General features: G+C 42.3%; 1 protein-coding gene across 1 annotated transcript in view; it reads right to left on the bottom strand.

Moving 5' to 3' along the window:
- Positions 1-26,779, bottom strand: part of BRD10 (bromodomain containing 10) — a 45,421-nt gene that overhangs the window by 11,288 nt on the left and 7,354 nt on the right. Inside the window, exons 2-4 of the mRNA XM_083185991.1 lie at positions 18,885-19,082; positions 16,534-17,921; positions 3,056-3,129 (exon numbers count right to left, since the gene is read on the bottom strand). Coding sequence (XP_083042117.1) covers positions 3,056-3,129; positions 16,534-17,921; positions 18,885-19,082 — 1,660 coding nt within the window. The remainder of the gene's footprint in view (positions 1-3,055; positions 3,130-16,533; positions 17,922-18,884; positions 19,083-26,779) is intronic.

Genomic DNA, 26,779 nt, shown 5'->3' with positions numbered 1-26,779 from the left:
TTTGTGAGGGCGGTGTTCAGTTGACTAGCAAAGCTGTGAAATTTGCAGCATTGTGAGTCAACCAGAATGACCCCCTAAGTACCATATCTAATTATTGATTATAGCAACAATATTGTTAAGGAGCCAGTCTTGTTTTGATGTCCTACAATTTTTGCCATGTTTTACGTTCAGCAATGTACATGGATATTTTGATAAAGTCAGATTTCCTAAATATAACAATGTATTTTATTATGCATCTCCCAATTAAGGTTTTCAAAAGAAATTGGAGGAAAATTGGAAAAAATGTTTTGGCCATAGTCTATCATACGTAGGACCAACTATGAGGTGCTATAGGAAAGTATGTAGTCCCCCCCCCCCCCCCCCCCAACAAATGAATATAGTAAATAAGCCCACCAATGAGTTTAAAGTCTAACAAAAATAAAATATTGTAAACAATTAACAAAAATTAGACAGAAATGCAGCATAAAAGTGAATATTTACTATACACGATATAGTGGTAATGATATAATTTACAGCTATGATCTCCTGCAAGGAACAGAGATCACTAATGTACTTTATGCACGTGAATTCATACAAACTTCCAATTGTAAACTTTGCTGAAATACTGCCAAAGAGCTAAACAATGACAACTTCATTTCTAGACACATGCTCAGTTACACTCTGCTAGTCACGCTTAGGGCGGCCATACACCACTGCGATGTATTGCAGCGGTGTATGGCCATCCGACCCCTCCTGAGCTGCCGGGAACTTCCCGGGTGGCAGGATCTCATGCAATCCACATGCAAGGTGTCGCATGCCACCCTGTTTCCCAGTGCCGGCAATGGGGCTGTCAGAGGCCGGCCGGGCAGCTGTCTGACCTCCGGCTCAGGTCCGATGAGCATGGGACTGCACATCTGATTTGGGCTGATTTCTCGGCCCTATCCTCCGGGATCGGGTGAAATTAGACCAAATAGACTAGCATATAGGGGCCTTTACACAGACATAGACCTCATTAATAGCTAAAGAGTAGGATGATCACACAAACTAATTGCAGCAATATTTTCAGCAGATTCCAGTAATGTTCCCATTGCAAATAAATATCATTGTCATACATAACATATTTTTATCACACTGATCACGTCTAGATCAAAGTGCTGGCTGCAAAATGAAAAGTGCTGTTTGGGTGCCCCTTTTTGCACATTTCAGCTCGCAACCTCCAGGGGTGCAATCTGAAAGATGACTCTCCATGTGTCATCTTCTCAAAAGCAGCAACAATTGAATTGCTCTGTTGGGCATGGCGCCGTGGGGAAAAACAACTGAATTCCCCCTACAGTTTATGTTTCCAGGTTACCAGTGCATATTTAAAATGTTCTAATTGATGATACACAGTGCTCGTGCCAGGTGACATGGAAAACGTGACCTGTTAGGGTCTTTGAGGAATCTGCTACTAAGGTCTTGGTGCCAGATATCACAGGATACCTTCTGTCCATACCTTATTGGGTCAGACCTGTATTTGTACCACAAGATGACCTACACATTATTAGGCAGGTGTTAGGCATATATGTAATGATTGGTGTATATAGCTGTGTAGCTGGTAACTCTAAAAAAATTCTGGGGTGGCCAAGTGCAGGCTTTTCTCTTCTTTCTTTTTATTACTGGCAAGTATCGACGAATAATGTCTTACATGTTTTATAACAGTCGATAAAAGGGTCAGTTATGTGCAGTTAAAGGTTACTCTGGCAACTATACTTTCTTTTCTTGCACTTCTTATAATAAATATCCCCTACTGTCCCTTGTTCAGATGTTGTTCAATTTTAATGTGTTGGAACTATAAACTGTCCATTATTTAGTGCTTACTGCACAATAAGAGGTCATCATTGAGAAAAGTTTGTTTTAAAGAATAAGGTTATTTGCATATTCTCTATTTTGCATCTGGTGTAATTATAGGCAAATCCATATACAAGAGCAAGCCTTTACCAATATCTGTATTTTTGCATCAATATTACCCGAATACCATCCAAGCATAAATATATGATTATTATGACATCAGATGCCCACAGAGAAAAATACATTGGCTCCACAACAAAAACCCGTATTTCCCCTATCGAACCCAAAAAGAACAAACCCTAGATGGCTACAGTACAGTCTGTGCCATGCTCAACTGCTTTCAGGACATAGGAGAGACCCTGTGTCAATGCCAATTGTTTTCAGTGTGTAGTGCCCCTGCGGGTACAGTTAAAAATGCCCTAATGTGAACACCATACAATTAACTGCATAGCTGCCATTATGTTCTCTAGGGATCAGTATAACAGCAGGACACCCAAGCAGCTCCTCACCTAGCTCCCTGTAACTCATCTTCTCTAAATCCAATTAATGTACTATGCAGTCTCAGGCCAACTTCAAGCAACGAGCCCTTGAACCGGGACAGACACCGACACCATCAATGTGAGAGAGGGAGCAACAACAGCTGCTGTTAACCAATAATGATTAGCGGATGGCAAGAGGCGGAGGGACCAGCAGCCAGATCTGCACCCACTTGAAGGTCAGAAAGGGGTGCTTTCATATGCCGAGGATACAGGAGACAGGACTGGAGCAGGAAGAGACCAGTCAATAATTGGTGGTTGAGGCTATAAACTGTTGTGGACATCTCTATTAGTGTGTACACATGGTAAGATATGCCTTCCGATGTTGACGATATAGTCAACATAGTGTCGGCATTGTATGCAGATCGCAAGGGTTTTAACCCTTACGATCTGCTTGCGATCCCGATGCGCGTTCACGTATCACAAGACAGATAGTCTTGGCTGCATTGACTATATAGTGCACATCTTCACTATATAGTCAAAATTGTGCCACTGCATGCATGCCGTGCGATGCGAGTCCCGATGCAATCTGATCGTATCGAAACTCACATAGCACGGCATATCTACCGTGTGTACACACACCATATCTCTGGGAGCAAACTTGCACAGATCACGCCATGGCACAGTGGTTGAAAATGCTGTTATAGGGGCATTTATTGCTTTATAAAAAAAATCTAAATAATTTAGTAACACCTGTTAAGAAAGTAAATTACCTGGAAATCAGGAGCAGCGGGTGAAGTTATTTTTTTCCTCTTCACTACTGTTTTCTTCGATACAGCTTTTTTTCCTTCCAAAAATCAAAACAGAAAAAGCCTCATAAGGGATTATAGTAAATCAATCTGGAGAGGTCTTATACATTAGAACACAGCCAAGAGTAAATATAGCAGGACCAGACATTGCTTGTTTTGTCCAACACAAACACAGAAATTAATTACTGACCATGTGAGTACAGCGTAAGCCAGAGCTTCCCAAACCCTGTTTAATCACAGCACCCTCTAGTATCAGAATTCTATCCATGGCACCCCTAGGCCAAAAGTTTTATTGCGATATTAAGTTAAAAATATCTAAATTAAATAAGTTGTGTATACACGTCATTTTTAGGTTTAATTATGTAGTGCGGGACAAGATTAGCTTCTGATTATCCACATATTTTATGACTGGGAAACACAAGCACTGGTTTTGCATATTACAATGACCAGACTTAATTTTAAGGTCTTTGATCACCAACCCGAGGCACCCCTGCAAGGGTTCCAAGGCACCACAGGGTGCCATGGCACACAGTTTGGGTACCACTGGCGTATGCATTAAAGACTGTTACAGAAGAAGAAGTCGACAAAAAAATAGGGATTGATACACACAGTGAAATGTAATAGGGTCAGAGTCAAACTGCTTTTGCGGTGTAAATGATTGCAGTTTTAAAAAAAAACCTGGAGATTTCGGTACTTGTGTATTATAGCGGCGACCATCGCATCGCATACCATAAGGCATGCGATGGTATGCGATGCGACGCAATATTGTACAATGTCATACAATTTTTAAATTGTATGACATTGTGTATGGCATACAATGCCATACAATGCGATGCGATTAAAAATTGTATAAGCACCCTAATGGGTGCTTACAATGTGAAATGCACCCCCACGCCACCCCCCCCCCCACTATAAACGTGAACCCGAAGCGTGGCGAGCGCAGCGAGCCTGCGAGGGGAGGCGGTACGCATCCTCCGACCTTTTCGCATCCTCCGACCTTTTAAGCACCCATTTGGGTGCTTAAAAGCACCCTTTAGGGTGCTTATACAATGTTTCATCGCATAGTGGGCAAAAATCGCATCGCATGCCATCGGGTGCATGGCATGCGATGCGATAAAAACATTGCGCGATGTACATCGGGGGTGCCGCTATAATACACAAGTACCGAGATTTCTTTCTGATTTTCTCACCCTATTACATATCACCCACAGTATCTGTAGGCATTTGGATACATAGGGCGGTATTCAATGAGCCAGAATCGCCAAGTTTTATGGCGATTCTGTGTTTTTTTCATGTGTGCCGGCGATATTATGAGCTGTATAAGCGAATCACCCTATTCAACGTCGTCTATTCGCCGCTGACGACCGGTGAATGAAGCACCAATCGCCAAATGTGATTCTCTAAAAATCGCCGTTTTTAGTCTATAGGATTTTGCATGGGGAATCGACGGTAGTCGAGGGGAATCGCCAAAAGTGTATTCAATGTGAAGTTGGCGATTCCTTTTTCTTGTTACATATCGCCGTTCCTCACCGAGTGTCCCTCGTCATTTTTTTCTGGTGAACTTTGATAGGAACATGTCAAATAATTGGTTTTAAGTGTTCTATTTAACTGTGCAAGTGTAATGTATTATTATTTGCTGCCCTTGTGTGATGTGATGGTCGTAGAAGTGCTATACAAATATATATTTAATTTTTTGAGGTATTTTTTTTTTCTCCCACAAAGCACTGTTCTTACCCATGGTGCACCTCACTTACCCATGATTCTCCTCCCCACCTCACTCCTTCGTTTGCCCTTTGTGCAGATTACCCCGATTGTGCCGGCTGCAGTATTGGAAGCGTTTATTCAGGGTAAATAGCATTTCTCTTGCATTTCACTGCATTTTTTTAAACACTGACGACATTACTGACGCTGTTTTGGGAAACGCAGGGTTGGCTGAGAATCGCCGTTAGGGCCGGCGATTCTCAGCCACGTTGAATAGGGTGACTCGGCGACTCCACACGAATCCCCATGCATGGCGATTGGCAGCAAAAAAACGGCGATTGGCTGGCGAATGAAAAAACTGAATCGCTGTGACAAACGATTCAGCTCATTGAATACCGCCCAATATCTTTCCCCAGCAGCAGGTTGCGACAATAGAATTCAGTGAAGTACATTTCATCAGACTGCAAAACATTTATTTACGGGTTCTTAGATAGCACAGCATATTTAGTTCTGCTTTACAATTGGAAACAGTGAGAAAACAAAGTGCGTAGTAACAGACCAACATAGAGGTAGGAGAGCCCTGCTCGCAAGCTTACAATCTATGCTCTCTGCCCCATTTATAAATCATCAGAGATCAATACACATAACCAAATGGGGAAACTTTGAAATAACATGTTTATTACTTACAATACTACAGGAAAAATGCATACAAAGCATCTTCTGAAGCAGTGACATACCCATAGGGCAGCATGTGCAGTGCCCACAGATATTGTTGGCCCAAAATAGAACCCACTGGGGGAAATTTACTAAAGGAAATTTGTAAAAAAATAGGTGTATTTGTATCCAGAAATACACTTTTGACATTTACTATCCCGAAAAAACGGCAATTTGTATTCGTATGGATAGCACATCAATACGAATACGAATTGCCGTATTTTCGGTATAGTAAATGTCAAAAATAAGTGTATTTCTGGATACAAATACACCTATTTTTTACAAAATTTCCTTTGGTAAATTTGGTACTCTTTACCTAGCACGGCGCCCATCGCGGGCATTGAATGCACTAAAAAAATCGGGTGCGACCGACGCGATGCCCGCGATTTCCCATAGGGAACAATGTTAAATGTCTCAATTGACCCGATTTTTCTGTTCAATGCCTCAATTGACCCGATTTTTCCATAGGAAACAATGTTAAATGGCCCACAGAGGCCAAATAAGCACCCTAAAGTGTGAAATGGCCCCCCAAATTGTTAACGCCACCCCACGATCAACGTGAACCCGAAGCGTGGCGAGCGCAGCGGTACGCGTCCTACGACCTTTTCATACCTCCACTATCCACGTCGGCGTGGAGTTGAGAATAGTATAGTGTGGCGAGCGCAGCGAGCCACCGAGCCCGAAGCGTGGCGAGCGCAGCGAGCCACCGAGCCCGAAGCGTGGCGAGCCCGACGCGGATACCTGTGAAGCCCGCGAAGGGACGCGTTTACCTGTGAAGGTATCCGCGTCCGCTCGCCACGCTTTGGGCTCGGTGGCTCGCTGCGCTCGCCACACTATTCTATTCTCAACTCCACGCCGACGTGGATAGTGGGGGTATGAAAAGGTCGTAGGACGCGTACCGCCGCCGCTCGCCACGCTTCAGGTTCACGTTATTCGTGGGGTGGCGTTAACAATTTGGGGGGCCATTTCACACTTTAGGGTGCCTATTTGGCCTCTGTGGGCCATTTAACATTGTTTCCTATGGAAAAATCGGGTCAATTGAGGCATTGAACAGTAAAATCGAGTCAATTGAGAATTTTAACATTGATCCCTATGGGAAATGGCGGGCATCGCGTCGCACCCGATTTTTAGTGCATTCAATGCCCGCGATACCCGCGATTTTTTTACCTGCGATGCCCACGATCAAAATCGTGGGCGCCGTGCTAGGTAAAGAGTACCGTAAATTTCCCCCACTGTGTGCGTAGCAGCAGCCTTTGCATTCTTTGCAATCCTCTACACATGCTCAATCTTTGGATCACCCAAACAATGTAGCACGTTATAGGAGGGTGGGTCATGCTGCACACCGCCACCAGTTAATACAACTTTGTTCGGAAATTAAAATTGATTACACGTTTCTTGTCTTGCTCACTGTTACACTGAATATTGCAGACTAGACCTTGGTCTTATCTGCAGTAATGGATCATGAAACAAAGCACCAACTGTAAAGAATGATGCAGATACTATCCGCAGCCAACTCCTTAGCTCTGATGGGGCGTGTATGGGCAGCATACGTTCTGATACGGGCAAGCGTTCCGTGCTTAACAAGCACGGATCACATTGCATTGCCTGTGCATGCAATGCAATGTGATGGAAAAAAAAGTATAAAAAGTATGTGCAAGCACATACTTTTTGTACTGTGCGATGAGGTGCCGCGGGAGCGCGCACCTTAAAGCACAGAACGTACAGCCCTCATCGCAGCGTGTATGGCAGTGGTCTCCAACCTTTTTTGGGTCGGGAGCTACTCGCGACAAAATAAACCGCCCGAAGAGCTACTAAAGTAAAAAAAATTAAAAAATCTGCACAATATCCCAAAAAAATGCCCTTTACACATAATGCCACAAACTGTAATGCCCCTGACACATTATGCCACACACTGCAATGCCCCAAAACATACCTCCCAACACTGGAGGCAGAGGAGAAGAGTCATCTGCGCGTGCCGAAGGTACGCGCCAAAAATTAGAAGGTTCAGCTACTACCGTGGAACTCCTGCGAGGCTACATCCCCCATTTTTTCCACACACACACACACGATGCCCATTATACATATGCCCAACAACGTGATACTCCGTTATACAAATGCCCCACACCGTGATGCACCATTATACATATGCCACACCGTGATACTCCATTATACATATGCCACACACCGCGATGCACCATTATACATATGCCACACCGTGATACTCCATTATACATATGTCACACACCGTGATGCACCATTATACATATGCCACACCGTGATACTCCATTATACATATGCCACACACCGTGATGCACCATTATACATATGCCACACCGTGATACTCCATTATACATATGCCACACACCGTGATACTCCATTATACATATGCCACACACCGTGATGCACCATTATACATATGCCACACACCGTGATGCACCATTATACATATGCCACACACCGTGATGCCGATTATGCCTATGACCCACAACGTGAAGCTCCTTTATACATATGCCCCACACCTTGATGCTCATTAAACATGTGCCACACAAATGATGCCCATTACACATATTGCACACAATGTCCCACAGTAAGGCTTCTTATAAAAAAAATGTAAATTACCTGCTTGCTGTCAGGGGTTCATTTTTGTTGCCAGGGGTTAATGCTCATTGACAAGGGGGTCACTGCTTGCCCCCTCCACTATGCCCGTCTTCACATGAGCATAATAAATTAGTCATTGCTGCTGGCTGCTGGTGCGTTCGGAGCTCAGCTCCATCATCACCCTGCTGGCAATTGGAGTCCGTCCGTTCTTCCCCCCACACGATGCTAGAAGTCATATTTGACTTCTAGCCTATGACTGGGAGCACAGAGCTGCGCTGCTGCAGCATTACCCGGAAGTGCCGGGACCGCTTAGCGCGGTGCTCCCTGTCAGACGCTAGAGGTCAAATATGACTTCTAGCGCCTGCTGTCTCCTCTGGTCCCCGTAACAAGGAGGACTACAGCGGGGGAAGGTGACGGCGGCTGTAGCGGGGCAAGGCGGCGGCTATAGCGCCGCAAGCCAGCGGCAACAGCGGGCGGGCGGACCGGGCAGGCAGCAGTGGTCGAGCCACCCGTTTCGCTCAGGCGAGCTACCGGTAGCTCGCGAGCGACGGGTTGGCGACCACTGGTGTATGGGCTGCTTTTCATGCAAGTCTTTTAAAGTAATGGCAGTCTCGTGCAATGGATCTGGATAATCTGGTCACTACATAATAAGAACTCCTGTGTAAAGTGGAAGAATGGTGCAGCTTGACAACCTCTATATGTGCTCTCGGTTCATAGCTATCATTGTTACTAATGTACTAGTGTGCCCTGTCACTGGTGCAATAGGCCTGTCCACAATTACATGTAAGAGTCATTCTACATCAACTGATCCAATTATGTATTACTTTTTTTTATTTACAAGGAATAAAAATAAATATAAACCCCCACACAAATGTTAGTATTTGTGAGCTTTAAGATAGCTAACCCTATAGTATGGTCAGCAGACATGTGCACAATGGAGAGGACAGCCAGTGTGTTAGTGGGCCCGGTATGCCATTGGTGAAGGCCCCAGGTTTTAAATATCTAGGGGTTATGGTGTCAGCGCAAATAGAAGATTTCCTAAAGGATAATATCACTCCAGCGATTCAGGAGGCAAGGGTTAAGTTTAAGTGTTGGGCCAAGCTCCCCTTATCGGTGCAGGGTCGGGTGAACCTGATTAAAATGGTAATCCTGCCTAAAATACTGTACCTACTTCAACACTCTCCAATATACATCAAGGATGAGTATTTTAGAAGTTTGGACAGTATAATCTCTTCGTTTATTTGGGGCGGCAAGCGCCCGAGAGTTAAAATTGCCACTCTTTGTAGAGATCGCGATGATGGGGGCTTGGCCCTCCCAAACTTTAAGAGATATTATTATGCAGCCCAACTAATACACCTAAGGTCATGGGTCAAGCCGGAAGAGCAGTCTCGGGAATAAACTAGGCTAATAAGGTGCATAGACCCCAACATCACCCCGTTGCAAATATTGTTATCTAGGTCCCTACATAGATCTCATCCCCCCATCGTCTCTCAAGCCGTGAGAGTCTGGAGAACGGTATGTGCTATGGAGAACTCCTTGGGTGAGGATCTAGAATCCTCTTTTCTCCTCTTGCCTATAGCCCCGGAGATCACTAGACAGCAAGGGGGGAGGCTCTGGTCACAATATGGAATCCGCTCGTTGGGTCAATTATTCCATGATAAGAGTGTTAAATCCTTAGCCCAGCTCCAGGCAGAGTACGCACTGCCAAGGTCAAGGTTTCACAGATTCCTACAGCTTAGGAGCGTGATTATTAGGTATGGAAGGGATAAGGATCAATGGCTTATAGAGAACCCTATTAAGGTCTTCTTGAGAAAACTTACCCCACGGAAGGGTGTCTCGAAAATTCATAAATACTTAACCGCCGCCGCCACCGACGATGGGCTTATTCAGCTCATGCAGAAGTGGGCGGTGGACATCCCAGATATTAAAGAGAGTAACTGGCAGGCAGCTTTAGCAATCCCGAAAAAGGCAACAAACTCTATACGGGTTCAACAAATTCAGTTTAACATCATTCACCGGACATATTTGACCCCGGTACGGTTAAGAAAGATGAGGGGTTCTGGGACTGATGAATGTCCAAAGTGCGGCGAAAACAGTGCAACAATTTGGCACTTAATGAGGACCTGTAACAGAGTTGACCACTTTTGGAACAGGGTCTGCCAGGTAACTAAGGGTCTGGGGGTAGTACAGGCTAACCTTACTGATATTAATCTGGTAATGGGGTTATGGCAAGAGGGCGATACGACTAGAGAATTGAGTCTCCTCCTATTGTACCTCACCACAATTGCTAAAGTAGTTATAGCACGCTATTGGATGGCAAAAAATGGACCGATATTTAATGAATGGCTTAACTTGGTGAACACGACATATGAACACGAGAAATTCTATTATGCATCCAAAGGGCGTAGCACTATATTTTTATCTATTTGGTACCCTTGGTATTGTTCTGAATTTTACCAGTTTAAAGGGTAGTTCTATGCTAAGCACTGTCTGCGAGTCACGTATAGCCCCAATTGTTATATTATTGTCAGTTTCTGTAATGGTTTACACTTTGTCTCTAAATCACGTACGTTTATCACTGTTTTAGCTACCTATATTAAAAGAGCAGGGAAGAGAAGTGGATCGATACTCTCTGGTCACCACCAATTTCCCGAATTTACGATCGGATGACCCCTTGGGCCATAGTACGGGCCCCGGTCCCTGCCCACTTCACACTATACTACATATTATCTCTAGGCGAAAGCCGGAAGTAAAATATGATACATAAATTCGCCCTTTGAATATTTGGCACTTTAGCACTTATCACTTTATGCATCGCCGCACTGACTTATCTTATTAAGGTTACATCCTGCCTTTTCGTTTTCGAACCACTCTCTTATCTACTTTTATATTCATTTTCTTTCCTTAATAACCTTTAGATTTTCACTTATATCTTTTTATAACCAAGAATTTAGTCAGCATTATTATTTAATGTCCCAGCTAGGTCCAATAGTCGGGTTGACGGAGTTAGCACCTAACATCCTTCCCGTTAGCGCTAAGCTCATAAATTCAAATCCGCTCGATATAAGGTGTCCATCTCAGTATATGCCTCCTCTGTGTACGCTGCCATGTTTTATGTAACCTCCATTCTGTTACTTACCTTCTGTATATCGATTTTGTCATGTATTGTATATGTATTGTATTGTCTTGTCTTTTTTATATATATGTATGTTGAAAAATGAAAATAAAGACTCAAAAAAAAAAAAAAAAAAACAAGCACGGATCACATTGCATTGCCTGTGCATGCAATGCGATGCAATGCAATGAAAAAAAAAGTACAAAAAGTATGTGCAAGCACATACTTTTTGTACTGTGCGATGAGGTGCCGCGGGAGCGCGCACCTCAAAGCACATAACGCACAGCCCACATCGCAGCGTGTATGGGCTGCTTTTGATGCAAGTCTTTTAAGTAATGGCAGTCTCGTGCAATGGATCTGGATAATCTGGTCACTACATAACAAGAACTCCTGTGTAAAGTGGAAGAATGGTGCGGCTTGACCACCTCTATATGTGCTCTTGGTTCATAGCTATCATCGTTACTAATCTACTAGTGTGCCCTGTCACTGGTGCAATAGGCCTGTCCACAATTACATGTAAAAGTCATTCTACATCAACTGATCCAATTATGTATTACTTTTTTATTTTATTTACAAGGAATAAAAATAAATATAAATGTTAGTATTTGTGAGCTTTAAGATAGTTAACCCTATAGTATGGTCAGCAGACATGTGCACAATGTCAGCCGTCTGAGTGCTGAAGCTGGATCTTTTTCACATTGAGCACATTCATGTGATTGGCTTTAGCCACTGTGCATGGCTAAACCCAACCATAATGAGCTTAATATTCACCTCAAGTTCTATTTTGAGGAAAAAGGCACTATATATAATTAAATTATCATTATTACTATATTAATCAGTGTGAACTGTTTTGACAAAGCAGGGCTGTAGCGTTGGTAAGGACATGGATACACTAACAATTCACTGATTTGGAAAAGTGAAGATGTTAAAATCCGATTGTAACTATCATTTATCTAGAACGGTCTATAAAATGACAAAACCCTTCTGATCAGTATAAACGCAGCTCTCATCAGTGTCAAGGTGCATACGCACTGGACGATATTTTGAACAATATTGCTCATTAAAAGTCTTCTGAACGATATTGTTCAAAATACCGGCCAGTGTGTATGCAATGAACGATGCGTGCTCCCGCGGGTCGTCAACGAGGGTTTCGGTCATCTGTACAGCTTAATTTTAGCTACGTTGCTCACAAAAAGATGCAGATTACTAGACTCTAGCTATATCGTTCAGCATATCATTCAGTGTGTATGCACAATATCATTTGTCCAGGACAGTGAAAAGTTAAAAGGGAATTTTTTCACCAATTTGTACAGTGTATTGGCTTCTAGTCTTATTCCAACAAGGCTAAGCGCATTTAAAAAAGAAGTAATGTCTTGTGGTTTTTTTTGGGGTTTGGTGTGGTGTCTACATCCTGTATGAAGAGTGAGTGAATACTGAAATCAACCACAAGTCATGCAAAGAAAAAAAAACAACCCCTATTTATACTTCTGTAACCCTTCGAATGAGATGAATAAAAAAAAAAAAAATGAAGGCTTGTGGGAAAACTGAATATTTGTATTAAATCCCTACTAGGAGACCTGGCATGAAAATTTGTGACAGTTGCAGTACAGTTGCAGTATACTGCAGGCAGAGGAAAAGTAAAGATAACTAATATGAAAGAAAGAAAAGCATGGGGGCAAACTTCACTTCAAAATCTCTTTTATGTATTAAGAATTCATCGATTGCAAAAATTTGTAATTGAAAATTAGTATAGTGCTAAAGTTTGTGAATAAAAAACCCGCCAGCAATTTCTAAAACTGAATAAAATAATTCAGATTCAGAAATTATTCTGCAACTAAAGCAGAAACGTGCCTACTCACAAAACTCCGCCTCTCTAGGGGGCTGCTGTCCTCTTTTTGGTGAGATTTTGATTCTTCAAAAAGTTATTCTTGTGCAAAAACTATAAAAGAATTCAATGTAAACAAAAAGAATGGTCAGAAGTCTTAAGTAAAGTAAAAAGTTAAGCAGGGGCTGCAGCAGCAGGTGAGTATTTCTGAGGCAGGTCAAACCTGCATAAGCATAAACTTTCACCCATCCTTTGGACCGGTCTTAAGACTATTAATTTAATAATTGGAACAAAATGAACAAAAATGCTTTTGGATAACAGATCACAGCAGGGCTCTCCTACCTCCAAGTCTGTCTGTTGTTACCCAGTTTGTTTGATCACTGTCTACTCTTGTAAAGCGCTATGGAATCTGCTGCGCTATACAAGAAACTGTTAATAAATAAATATATATTAGTTACTATGGGCCTAATTCAGACCTGATCACACGACAAATTTGTTTTCAAAATTGGCAAATTTAACGTGCAAAGAGAGTTGGATTTGGGCAAGTTATTTAAAAAAAAAATACTGGCTGCATTATTTTCTAGACTGCAAATTTAGATTTCAGTTTGATCACACCCCACCCAATTCTAACCATCTCTTCACGTTACAACCCCACCTGCAGTGCAAATGATTTTGTCCATTTTGAGAACAAATTTGTCAGGCGATCAAGGCTCTATGTAGTAAACTAATTTAAGAAAACTAATGTGTGCTCCAGGCTCAGCAGAGTCCCATATAGATGAATGTAACAAATGTCCAGGTACTGACCAGCTAAAAGCACAGATCAAGCTCCAGTCGATGACTAAGGGTATGAGAGGCCTTGGAGTGGGAAGAGGTGGCCACCATTCCGACGGTCATGCAGAGTCCAATAGAGTGCACTATGGTGTTGGGGTACAAGGAGAGGTTTGCGAAGAAGAACCTTCCTGGCTGTCTAGTACCTGCATTCTGTGATATTGTAAAAATAGGCAGTGTGGTTGTCACCCCTTTCCTCTTGTCAATCACATAGAAACCCCACCCCTCCAGGCTAGAAAGAGGAGCTGCTGCCCTCTTTTTGGTGAGAATTGGGGAGGTGGGGGGGTTCGCTCTGTTGTGGTGCTTCTAGCACCGGTCTGGTCTGCAGATCAGTGCTGAAGTACAGACCACACTGTGATAGAAGCAGAGAATGGGTACTGCATAGGTTTTTTAAGATGCATGGTACTAGAATGAACACTACAATCTAAAGATGAGACGGTAGAAAGGGAGAGAATGCTGGGCATACAAGGTCAGATGAAATGTCCATCAGAGTGAAATATCTCATAGTCTATGGCCATATAATCTGCACAGGTGAGAAAACATTACCCAATTCCTTCCTTCCAATTCCGGGTGATAGATTGACAGTGTCTAGGTCAACACTGACAAAAGGTCCATGTGCATAAGACGGACACGCAAAGGGTCAGCATGTTCTTTTCACATAGCTTTGGACTTATTAACCCTATGAGTGCAAAGTGAATTTGTCAAAATCGGTGTGAAAATTGCCAGGCAAACATTTGTATTCATCATAATGACCTGTAATGTTTACCTTATATAGGCGGCAGAGCTGGCATCAGGAGGGCTGGTGGGCAGCAGTAGTCAGTGGAGCTGGAGGCAGGCGGCAGAATTAAAAAAAAAAAAAAAAAGCATTTTAAAAGACTGGGAGGCCCTCTGGTTGGCTGTGAGAACTCAGCCAATCAGAAGGACGCCCAGTCTATTGATACATTTTTTTAGTTTTTTTTCTGCCACCTGCTGCCAGCTCCATTGACTACCACACTGCCAGCTTTGCTACAATGCAGATCACATGAGGTTAAAAACCACAAATGATTGCACATACAATGCAATAAATATGTACAGCACTTATTTATCGACATGAGATTTGACCGGTGGGCCCACGCATTGCATTAGGTGACACATGCGATTTGTTGCAGCAATTTACCGAAATCCCATGCCATATCTAACATGTTTATGGGCACCATTGATCTACCATTGGCAGGATTGATCTAGAATAGATGGTATTTTTATTGTAAACCAGAAGTACATTTTATCAAGATCAGAATTCATTATTTGGCTGTCTAAATTATTTTAAAAGAAAACTAAAAACAATTGCTGCTTGCATGAGTGTTCAATGCCTTTGCTGTGGATGTTCCAATATTACAGATATGAAAAGCTATTGCGATAACAATTAGCTTTTAATTTGCAAATCATTAAAAAAAAAAAAAAAGTTATTGATGATCCACTAGTTCAAATAACATTGGTCACAATGTGATCTGAAGGAAATCTGTAAACAATGAAGACCAACGGGCAATGTAAAAGAAATGAAAGATAAATTGATAAACATGCAAAAGATAGGAAAAGGCTACAAAATGATATCTATGTATATTCCACTGAGAACTGTTGGCTGAACTTTGATGAAGCTGAATCATTCCACCTAATTCCCAAAAATAAATAACAAATGTCGCAATTTTTTTTTTAAACTTGCAGGCAAATAATTAGTGGATTTATTTTAACAACATACTGGTTCACAACCAAAATACATCCTGAAACAATGTGTGCCATTTGTACGGTGTGTCCTTCATGCACAAGTCACGCTACACAAGTCGTTACTCGGTAGTGCTGAGTATGTAACTTTTTGTGTTACAATGAGTCTTATTCGCAAAACAGAGAACAAGACGCACAATCCTCTGCTGCTTAAAATATGTGGCATGCCTATATTGTGTGTGAGTGCGTCTGTATCGCATATAAAATGATACTTTACAATGTTTTACTGATAACTTTGCCTATGTGAGAATACTATTACAACCCAGTTACCAGCTGAGAAGTGTCCTGCTTTTGCACTCTGCACTGCCTGCAGTTGTGTTTGCCTGGCTCCATGGCATGGTGGGAGAATAAAATAGTGTGCCGAGAGTAGCGAGGCACTGTGCCTGAAGCATTGCAAGTGCAGCGAGCGTTGCGAGGGGATGCGGTGCACTTTAAACTGTGCCCATGTCAACTGTGTTGACATTTGGGTAAAAAAAACAGTGCCAAACCCCATGTTGACCTTTTGACTGTCGACCTAGACACGGATGAACTAATGACCTGTCGAACTAGTGACCTTAGGACCTAGAACCAGGTCGACCTTTTCCCATGTCAACTTAGATCTATGTTGACCTAATGGTATCGACCTAATGACTGTCGACCAAATGATCACAACCATTTTTTTCTTCCTAGGTAAGAGTTTAAGTAGAAGATATTGGGAATCTTTGTTATAGACAATCCTCCCTTTGTGTGCCATGGCTATTGCCATTTCTTCTACAGCGCTCTATCAATTAGCCTAAATGCAGATTTTACCTGCTGTGCAGCTACAGGCAAACAATGGCATATGCATCTGCCAAACTCAGGTTGGGGAGCACCCACACCATTTGATAGATTGAGAACATTCACCTACTCACTCAGATTACTCACCAGACTTGTGCTTCTTGTGCTTGGCTCTCTTCTTGTTAAGAAACAACTTGTTATGGATTTCCGTCTTAAAAGATTTGAATGCGTGTATTTGGACACTTTCACATTTACCCTGTATGTTCTCATTCAAAATATACTTTACTTTTTTCTTTTTCTTCTTTTTTGTTCTAATTTTATGAAGTTTCAACTGCTCGTGGTTCATCAAAGAATGGTCTAAGATAATGTCCATGGCCACCCTATGGCATATAACCTCAGTGCTGTCAGTGTGGTTGCCATTCACATGGACTTGATACGTTTTAAGTGCATTTCCTTTCAAAGAATTAGTGTCAGCTTTAAGTAAGGTTGCTTCTGCATATTTATCTACATTTTCAAGAATCCTAATTTCCCCTGGACTGAGAGGTTCTCCGTAGCCAACAAGTTCTCCAGGACTAATAGGTGTTTCTACATTTTCTTTACAACAAGTAGTCTTACTTATGTCACAGGGACTGTGGTCTTCGTGCTTACAGTCGGGCTTCACATCATGTTCTGAATTGATGTTACAGTCTCCCATATCACAATCTGCAGAACATTCATCATGAAACTCAAAAGATTTCTCCAAATTAGTTCGAACAGATTTAAATTCACCATTGTTTTTCTTAGAGTATTTGCATTTGGACCTATTCAATTTTGCTCTAGTTCTTTTTATTTTAATTGGAGGGATAGGAAACTCTGGTGCTTTTAATGGTCTCTGTTTATACACTCGCACATCTGCCCCACAGAACTGTGGGAAATGAATGTAAGCATTTTCCTGGGTATCGTATCCTAAAATCACCTCTCTGCATTCATGAATTGGTTGCCCTAGCACAGCATCCTGTACTTCAGTTTGGGTTTCATACACAGAGTCACAGAGACCTTTCAGTAACCAAACCTTTTGATAAAATGTCAGCTCGTGAAATGTTTTTTGTTCTAGTGGATTAACTTCGCCAAGAACCTTGAAAAACTGAGAGCAAAGTCCAAGCTTCTCAGCGCATCGGTCCGGGTTCTCAGCCTGACCTATAACTGTATACCACTGCTGTACCTTCTGCCTAAGTGCAGCCTCCCAGGCTCGGTATGGGAGGTTGGGCCTGCGATGTAAAGTTGGTCTACGATGTGGAGGGCTCAATAAAGAAGTCATTATCTTTGACAAAAATAGATTGCACTGAGGCATTAACAAACAGCGTTCCAGTTCATAGTACACTATTTCAGGAAGATTTAAAATTTGTTGTGCTAAGCAAAGAAAATGACCTATGGCTGGAATTTCCCACATCGTCTCCATACATGTTGGTTCAGCCAAAGCCAAGAGACTTCTGTCCCAATTTTCCATTTCCTTTTGGATGGCTTCCTCTGCTTCCTTCTTCTCCTGTTCCTTAATCCTAGTAAGTTGCAAAAAAAGAACATAATGTCAAACATGAAAAGAAATGATAAAAAAAAAAAAATCAACATTTCTAGCGATATAAAAACAAAAAATCCGTTTGATTTAATCCAGTTAAAATATTTTCATTTCCTTTCTCTTACCCCAACAGCAAATCACAATCATTATGTCCTCACTATTTACATATATACCTAATGCCAACATGTATGGAGGCTTTACACCATTGTAAGTTGCAGTGTGTGTACAGGAATCAGAGCAGTGGAAGCATAAAATCTAAAAAATATATACACATGTATTACATCACTACCTTTACCTTATTCTAAAATACAACTGCTAAAAAATAAAATCAATACAAACATAAAAAACCCAAACAAAACACATCTATGGTTTGTTCTGGACCAAGCACATAAAAGAAAGGTCATAGCACTTAAATCTAAGTTTAAGAGAAAACGGTCTGGACCGGTGAATCCTTTGCCTGCCAGGAATCCATGTCACATTCATGGCAGCTTTGAAAAAATAAACAATCTTCAGTAAATATACAGCTAAGTCAATGGGGGAAATTTACTAAGATGGCAGTTTTATTTCACATGGGATGTTGCTATGGGCAACCAACCAAAATCTACTTCTTAATTATTTAGCACCTTTTAGAAGAGAATAGATAGTATCTGATTGGTTTCCCATTGCAACATTCCATGTGAAATACAACTTCTTAGTACACTTCCCCCATTGTGTCAGAGAGGCACTGCAGGGATTCTTTTTTTCCACCTGGGCTCCATTATGACAATTTACATGTGGGGAGTGCCTCTTCTCGCTCAATAGAATACGGATTTGGTCCAGCCATCATGGACCAAAGCTTAGCACGATGTAGATTCTATGTCATCAGCAGTGAAAGTGTTAATGCAGAAATGTTAATGTTTTATTTAGTGACCCCACATAATATAATCAGAAATAAGTCTATCCGTACCTCTTTTCTTCCTTTGCTCTTAGAAATTCTGCCTGTTTTAGGATCTGCACCATTACAGATTCCATTGCCCCAGTGTTTAAGTTGCCAACATTTCTCGTTGAAGATCTTCGTCTAGTTGAAGTGCAAGCAGATTCTCTCTCTTCCTCAACTTCATAGTTCTTTGATGTTCTAGTTGCCAGGGTTTTATTTCTTACATTCCTTAAAATTGGTGGGGGAAAAAAGGAATAACTATAAATGGACTAAAAATAAATGTAGACATGTAAAAGAGAAGAATTGAAGAGTTAGCGCTTCATTCATTGATTCATGAGTAAGATGAATAAACAAAATCATGAACTATCACCATTCCACTCACTGGAGCCATGGCGCTACTCCATTCAACTTTATGGCCCGGAGCTCCATAAATCTGCTCATAGCAGCAGCTCCAGACAAAAGCTGGGATGAAGAATGGCTGTGCTCAGGGCTATTTTTGTGCAGGCTCTAGCAGGAACTGTGGCCCTTATTCTAGTTCACTCTTTCTGACAAAATATTTGTTAGATGGACAAAACCATGTGCACTGCAGGTGAGGCAGGTGTTACTTGTGCAGAGATAATTAGATTTGGGTGGGGTTTTACACCTGCCTCACCTGCAGTGAAAATGGTTTTGTCCATCTAACAAATATTTTGTCAGAAAGAGTGAACTAGAATAAGGGCCACAGTTCCTGCTGGAGCCTGCACAAAAATAGCCCTGGCTGTGCTGACCAATACAAAACTATAGTCCCTGAAGTTTCCTACTAGTCCTCCCGCGAATCACTGCGTGAATGGTGAATAATAATGGTGCGTACACACCGTCACTATCGGCAACTGCGGGGACACAGCAGGGTGCGGGTATCAGCAACTGCATATACACTTGCCAATGACGGCATGCAACGGTCAACCACACTGAGGGGGTGGGGGTTCTGTTTAGTAAGGGGCCATGCTGGACTGTGCATGGCCCTCGTTAACAATACACTGTCATCTGTCCTCAGATGATGGAGGGGGCCATAAACGACCCGCGGGAATGCACGTCGCCCGTCGGGTACAGCATACACACAGTACAATAAAATGTGCACAGAAGGCCTAAAATTAATGATATTCACTATATCTTCCAGTTTGTACACTCAATATCATTAACAATGCAAGCTCCTGCTTGCCATTAATGATGATTGATGATGCAGCTCAATTTGGCTATATAGGCAAAGCCCTGCATGTTCAGTGGGTCCTGGTGACATCAAGGAATGATACTGTTCAGTGTACATGCACAATATTTGCCATCCAAGGTCGACAAGGTTAACTATATCGGGCACGGCGGCTTAGGGCTGGCTAGTGTGTGTGGGCCTTTAAAATGTAATAATTATGTCAAAAAAGAGGCCGAGCCCATGCACCAATGACAGGGCAAACTTGGAAAGCTGTGCAGCATAAAACCGCTGACATTGAGCAATCAATTTTTTTTTTATTTCAAGTGGAGAGCTTATAAATTTTAATAAATATAGAAACCTAAAAAAAAAAAAATTTGTATATGCCCAACGTGACAACATGGAGGAATGTGGCTACATCTGTAGCTCAAGTTGTCCATGATAGTCCACCTCCCTCTCACCATTACATTTAGAAAATAAGATTCTATAATTTAGTACTCCCAAGTACTGTCAATATAAAACTACTATGCTGTGTAACCTTCGTAGTGCGCCCACCATGGCTGCCACATCTGGAGCACTTGTGGATGGGATGAAAAATACATGGACCTGAGTATACAATTAAATCATCCATTTTGGGTAATTTCTTTTAGAGGTAATCTATTCCACCCACAGTAATCCTACGCAGTGCACCTAAAATGACTGCCGCACCTGGTACCTTGTCAGGCTGAAGTACACAACCCATGGAAGTTATTATCCAATCCTGAATTTTGCTTATTGTGTGCTCAAGGGTTCTTTTGTCTGTGACTTGTCTGTTACTGTATTACCAACATCCTCTGTATTATGTGCATTGTTTTTTAATGTCTGTAAAGCGCCTTGAGTCCTGTTGATGAAAGTGCACATCCACACTTTTTTGGGGGATACCCTGGTCATGAGATCACTGACATTAACATGAAACTAACTCCATATTAGAACATGATATATGGGATACAGTACTTTATGATACATGTACACAGCAATATCAAAGGGACCTGGCAGAGATGGCAGCATCAGCAAGTGCATACATAGTTGCTAATGCCTGACGTGATGACGGGAGCTGGGAGCAGGGGCAATGCTGCATTCCACAACATCTCTTAAAAGTGATATCCTCTGTTGTCTTGCAGGAGCACACATAGTTAATGATATAGAGCATACACACTAGACAATATGCACTCAAATATAATTAACTATATTGTTATAGTGCATACTGTATTGTTTTTTTTTTTTTTTTTTAAACACACAACATGTACGCACCTTTACTGCCCGAAAAGGATTTTACTGTTCAGGATGCATTGGTTGTGGGATTAAATTGACACTTGCTGGGTTATTATTTATTTACTTACAAATTACTTTTCTTATATAGCGCAGCAGATTCCACTGTGCTTTACAATAGTAGACTGATAAAACAAACTGGGTAACAACAGACAGACTTGAAGGTAGGAGAGCCCTGATGCAAGCTTACAATCTATAGGGACATAGGAGGGAAACACAGGGACAGGCATCAGTAATAGCATAGCAATCCCACCAAGTTACAAGACCAGAATGGAAGCTAAATAATACAAAAGTGCCTCAGAGGGTTATGAGTGTAGAACTGTATGATAGGCTTGCCTGAAGAGGTGAGTTTTCAGGGAACGCTTGAAGGTTTGGAGGCTAGTGGAGAGTCTTATTGTGCATAGAAGTTCATTCCATAGGGTGGGAGCAGCCCGATGAAAGTCCTGTAATAGTGAATGGGAGCTGGTGATCCGTGCAGAAGAGAGACGCAGAGCGGAGTGGTCGAGATGGGAGATATTTTGAGATAAGTAATGAGATCTATGCTGGTGTAATATGGTTAATAGCTTGTTATGTGAGTAGAAGTGTTTTATATTGAATACGGTAAGAAACAGGCAACCAATGGAGGGACTGGCAGAGGAAAGGGTTATGGTATATTAGATCTACAATGTCTAGGTCTACAGTCATATGGTTTACCACTAATGGTCGACAGGGATAAAAGGTCAGCAGCCAAAAGGTTGACATGAGTTTTTCATGGGCTTTTTTGTTTCTAGGTCAACATGGACACTGTCTAAGTATACCGCATCCCCTCGCATGTCTCGCCAGACTTCTGGCTCCCTCCATTCAGTAGTGGATGGCAGGGCTTAAAATACCGCCTGTTGGCATATGTCGGCTATAAATTTTATTTAAACCCGGTCAACCTTTTCACTGTCGACCAATAGTGGTCAACCTAGAGCCAATTTATGATCAGTCCAGATACCACTTGTTGAGGGCCATGGCAGTCAACATTTGTTCATCCCTAACCTAAATGGGCAATCCCATGAAATAAAAAAAAAAGTAGGTTCTTTTTTAAAGATAGCTAGAATTTGGGCAATTAGGATTCTTATTTGGTTTGTATCTGAGGCTATGCATAACTCTAGTGTTTCACTAGTGTCATATGACTACCGTGTCAACCAAGGGCCAATGACACATGATAAATAGAGAGGCTTTCGGCATAGCTCTCTGAGCTCTGTTTGCACTGTAAAATCATTCTTCTCGCTGTAGCCCATCTGCTATCACATGACAGGAGGAGGTACAGTGTTTAATTGGCAGCCATATTTCTTTTCAGAGAGATTTTTAATAAGGAGATAAGGGATTGTGGGAGGACATCTAACAAAGGGCAAAAATGCATAGTTATAACTTACTATATTAAGAAAAACAATTATTTTTCTAAAAGGGGGAAAAAAAAGTGTAAATATGTACAATACCAGTAAAGAGCCTAAAATTACACACAAACATACATATATTACACAAACACAGAATAACGTTTATTGAAAAAAAAGCTATTCTATTGTATCAGCAATTTCAGACTGCAAGAATCCCTTGGGCCTGTACTTTGACACTTGTGGCTGCCACTTGTTTAAACCTTGTTGAAACCATTGCAAAAAAATGGATGATGGAAACATTTAAATAGCCACATTGTCAGCTAAGCTGCTTAGTTGATTTGGTCTTATACAGGCATGCAAAAAAAAAAGGGGGGTGGTGGAAGAGGGTTGGACTACCATAATAAGTAGCATTCACGCCAAGTCATTTTAGAAGGTATGCCCATTTTCTAAGTAGTAATGCACACTGCCCTTTTCCAAAATGCCACATGAGAAGCACGTCACCATATTTTGGAGAGGCTAAATGACTTTGTATGATGCAGTCTTGATAAAGCTGATGATCATCTCCTCCATCTCCTCCTACCTGTACCGCCTCTCGGCACCTGCCAGCTACCTGCCCAGCCACTCACCTCTGTTCATCTCTCCTGCAGCTCCCTGGGATTTTTACTGGGATTTTTACTTGCAATTTGTAAAAATGGCACATCAAGTGCCAAATTGTAAGTGAGTCTTAAAAAAAAAAAACATTTAATATAAACACAAATAAAAATGTAACACATAAATGATAGGAGCGCATCCTTATTTGATAACAATCACTTGTTTTTATTATGTCATTTGATGTGCGAGATGTATCAAATGGAAAATGCTACCACAGTGTAGGGTATCGCCACCTTTGGGTGGCGATACCCTATAGAAGCCTATGGGCTTCTTTTCGTCGCCCGCCGATGCAAACCCGCCGCCTCGCTGACCCCCCCTCTCGCTTACCTTCCTGAAGGGTCCTCCTGGACCCTGGAAGGTAAACCCCTCCTCCCCCTAGTGACGCAGCCGGACGTCCTTCCGGCTGCAGGGGGGAGGAGGAGGCGCCGGGGACAGCTTGCTTAGCTGTCCCCGGCGTGAGGGGAGAGCATGGCGGCAGGGAGATGACGGAGACCCCCCGCACACCAGAGTACAGGTATCACGGGGGGCCTCCGTCACCGCATCGCGATGCCAGCCGCATATGTTAGTACATATGCGGCGGCATCGCGGCGGGGGGGCCGCGAAGGGCAGCAATGTATTTTAATACATCCCGCCCTAGGTGTTATATTAAATGTTCATTTTAATTTAAAAATCCTTATTGGTTTTAGCACTACTTCTTTCCCCTCTTTATTTTTGCATGTATTAGGGATCTACTCAGTCCCTCTAGTAGCCGCTTAAAACATCCCCTGCTAGTGCTCATTTGACTACCCAGGTAGTCTTGGTCCTTTCCCTTTGTTTCGAAGCTTTGAATGAACTAAACCAAAAGAAGAAACAATTATTTTGAATTGAAGTAAACATGAAGATTAAACCATAAGGTTTTCTCTGTGTATTTCCTGTTTAATGTGTTGATGTTTACTCTTTAAGATTGTGAGTGTTCACTGTGGTTTTTCTTCTGTCTTATGGGTATGTTGGGGGAGAAGCTTGATGCTAGGCAGATTTAGCACCTTCATTACGATACACCGCCCAGTTTTTTTTGGGTGTGAGATTTACGGTATTGGTTTAGCTTACTTAGATGGAGACCACAAGCAACATGAATGTGGAATAATACCAGTAATTACCTAACAATAGACTTTCTATTTTTTTTTTAGAAGCAACAGTGTTGTGCCTGTAGTCACAGCATATTTTAAGCCACTTGGTTTAAACTAGCCATCCCTGCCAATACTCCTTTCACCTTCCCCAAAAACCCAGGTTGTTGCTAAGTCAATGTACACTGTGAAAGGGACTAGTGTTATTCAACCCAGCAATCAGCAGAAGGTGCCGATTGGCTACTCATGTGTCTGCCTTGATGATTAGGACAGCAGACAAAGCCATGAACACACAGGCAGACACCGAGAGCAGCATTTGAGAAGTTCAGCAGTGTGGTTGTTAATTGCCATGGCCAAATTAAGTGATGAGGTGGTGTGGAAGCGGTTGAGGATCAGGGGGAAGCTGATATATGCAGGCAAATTACAAGAAATCAAACAGAAGGCAACAGCACGTCCGAAACTGAATAAAAAAATCCAAGCCATAAAGGCCTCACCTCCCAACTTACAGGCTTTAAATGATCACCTACAAACATCTCTGTGCCAGAAGACACTTTCAGAGGTCTTGTAGAGTCCATGCCTTAAATACGTCTGGGCAGTTTTGGAAGCATAAGGAGAACCTTTACAGTATTAGGCAGTGTAATGGCTGCATACCAGTTGAAGCAAGGAGGATTTGGAGTTTGTAGCTAAACCTTAAAAATTTCCCCAAACCATTATTCTGTTGAAAATCTATATTACTTGCCCCCTCACATTGGAGTGGTTAATATTTGATAAAACACAAAATCAAAGAAAGAGGTGGACAGAGAAAATAATACCCCTTTTACACCAAAATGCTGGGTCACACCCGGGTTTTTGGACCCAGCTTCAACCTGGCGTTTGTTACCTTCTACAATGGTGCAACCCCCTCACCCCACCTTGCGCAGGCGGTTTCTGAGCCACCAGGCCCCGGACTGCTGCGCTGGGGGCAAGCCCAGCACCAAGATAATCTACTGGACTACCCCCCACCCCCATACACCCCCCATCTGGTAGGTGAATGGATGCTGCACACAGGCATCCATTCACCACCTCCTCTGTCTGCAGAGTACAGCAGACAGCAGCAGAGGCTGTGTGCCCTCCGTCCAATCTGCGGACGCTGCGGTCCGCAGGTTGGACATCCCCCATTTATGTGACCTGCCCTCTACCCAGGTCCTAGCAGTGTTCTACCCAGGTCAAATAATATTTTGCTTACTCACACTTCACTGTAAAGCAGGAGTTCCCAACCATGATGCTCAAAACAGACACCTATAGATATATCTGTAGATCACACTATCAGCAGGTAGTTCTCTACATGGATTTGGCAGGGTGTTCTGCATACACATTGGACGATTAAGTCAGGATGGACATCACAACTGGGTAGACATTTACAGGTCATCCGCCCCCCCACAATTGCACTGTCAATCACCACTGGATTGTGCAGCAAGTGTATGGGCGGTAGGTGGATCGCCCGTATACAGCAAGATTAACCAAATCTACAAAACCTATCTCTGGTGCACATAAGCAATATATTGGCCAGTGTGTACTCATTCATAGTCCAGGTTTTATGGACAGACATACTAGAATACAGGCGACTTAATTAGTACCTCAGTTATTTAAAAACAAGTGCTCAAGCCAGATGTCACTTAAACCAGGACTGTTATGCACATACACAGGGAGACTTAGCGATGTTTGCTGAGCGATCTGTCATGGCCAGTGTTCTCTGGTGAGAGAAAATTGGTGAGGACTAAATTTATGCTTCAGGGAGTGTCGCTGGGATGCCTACACACTTAGCTATCCATGCTTAATTTCTAAGCAATCTAGTCAGATTGCTTAAAAAATCACCCCATGTGTTGCCGCATAAGTGTGCCTTAAGGGCCGAGGTTGGGAATCACAGCGCTTGAAGCAAATTTATTTTCATAAGGGGAGTACAAAATGTATTAAAAAGCCTATGCAATTAGGCAGTATTGAAGCGCTTCAAAAATCCATCTATTATACTGGTAGAACAGATTGAGTATCCCTTATCCGAAATGCTCAGGACCACAAGCATTCCGGATAAGGGATTTTGGAATAATTTTTTTTAAACATACTTACCTGTCCCCTGGTGGTGCCCCGATAGTCCCTCAGCATCCATGGCAGGACTTCAGCTTCATCTCCGGCGTCTAGAGCGGTCCAAAGAGTGCATTGCATGAGTTCCCAGGCCCACACTCGCGCAATCCACTCCTGGGACCTCTGGAGAGGATGCTGAAGGCCTGCCTAAAAATAATATTAAAAAATATTCAAATTATTTCAAAAAACACGGTTTTTGGAATA

Source organism: Crinia signifera, chromosome 1 (assembly GCF_055691185.1).
Source record: "Crinia signifera chromosome 1, ASM5569118v1, whole genome shotgun sequence".
NCBI classification, from domain to species: Eukaryota; Metazoa; Chordata; class Amphibia; order Anura; family Myobatrachidae; genus Crinia; species Crinia signifera.
Note: the sequence above shows the minus strand (reverse complement) of the source record. Positions and strands in the feature narration are given on the sequence as shown.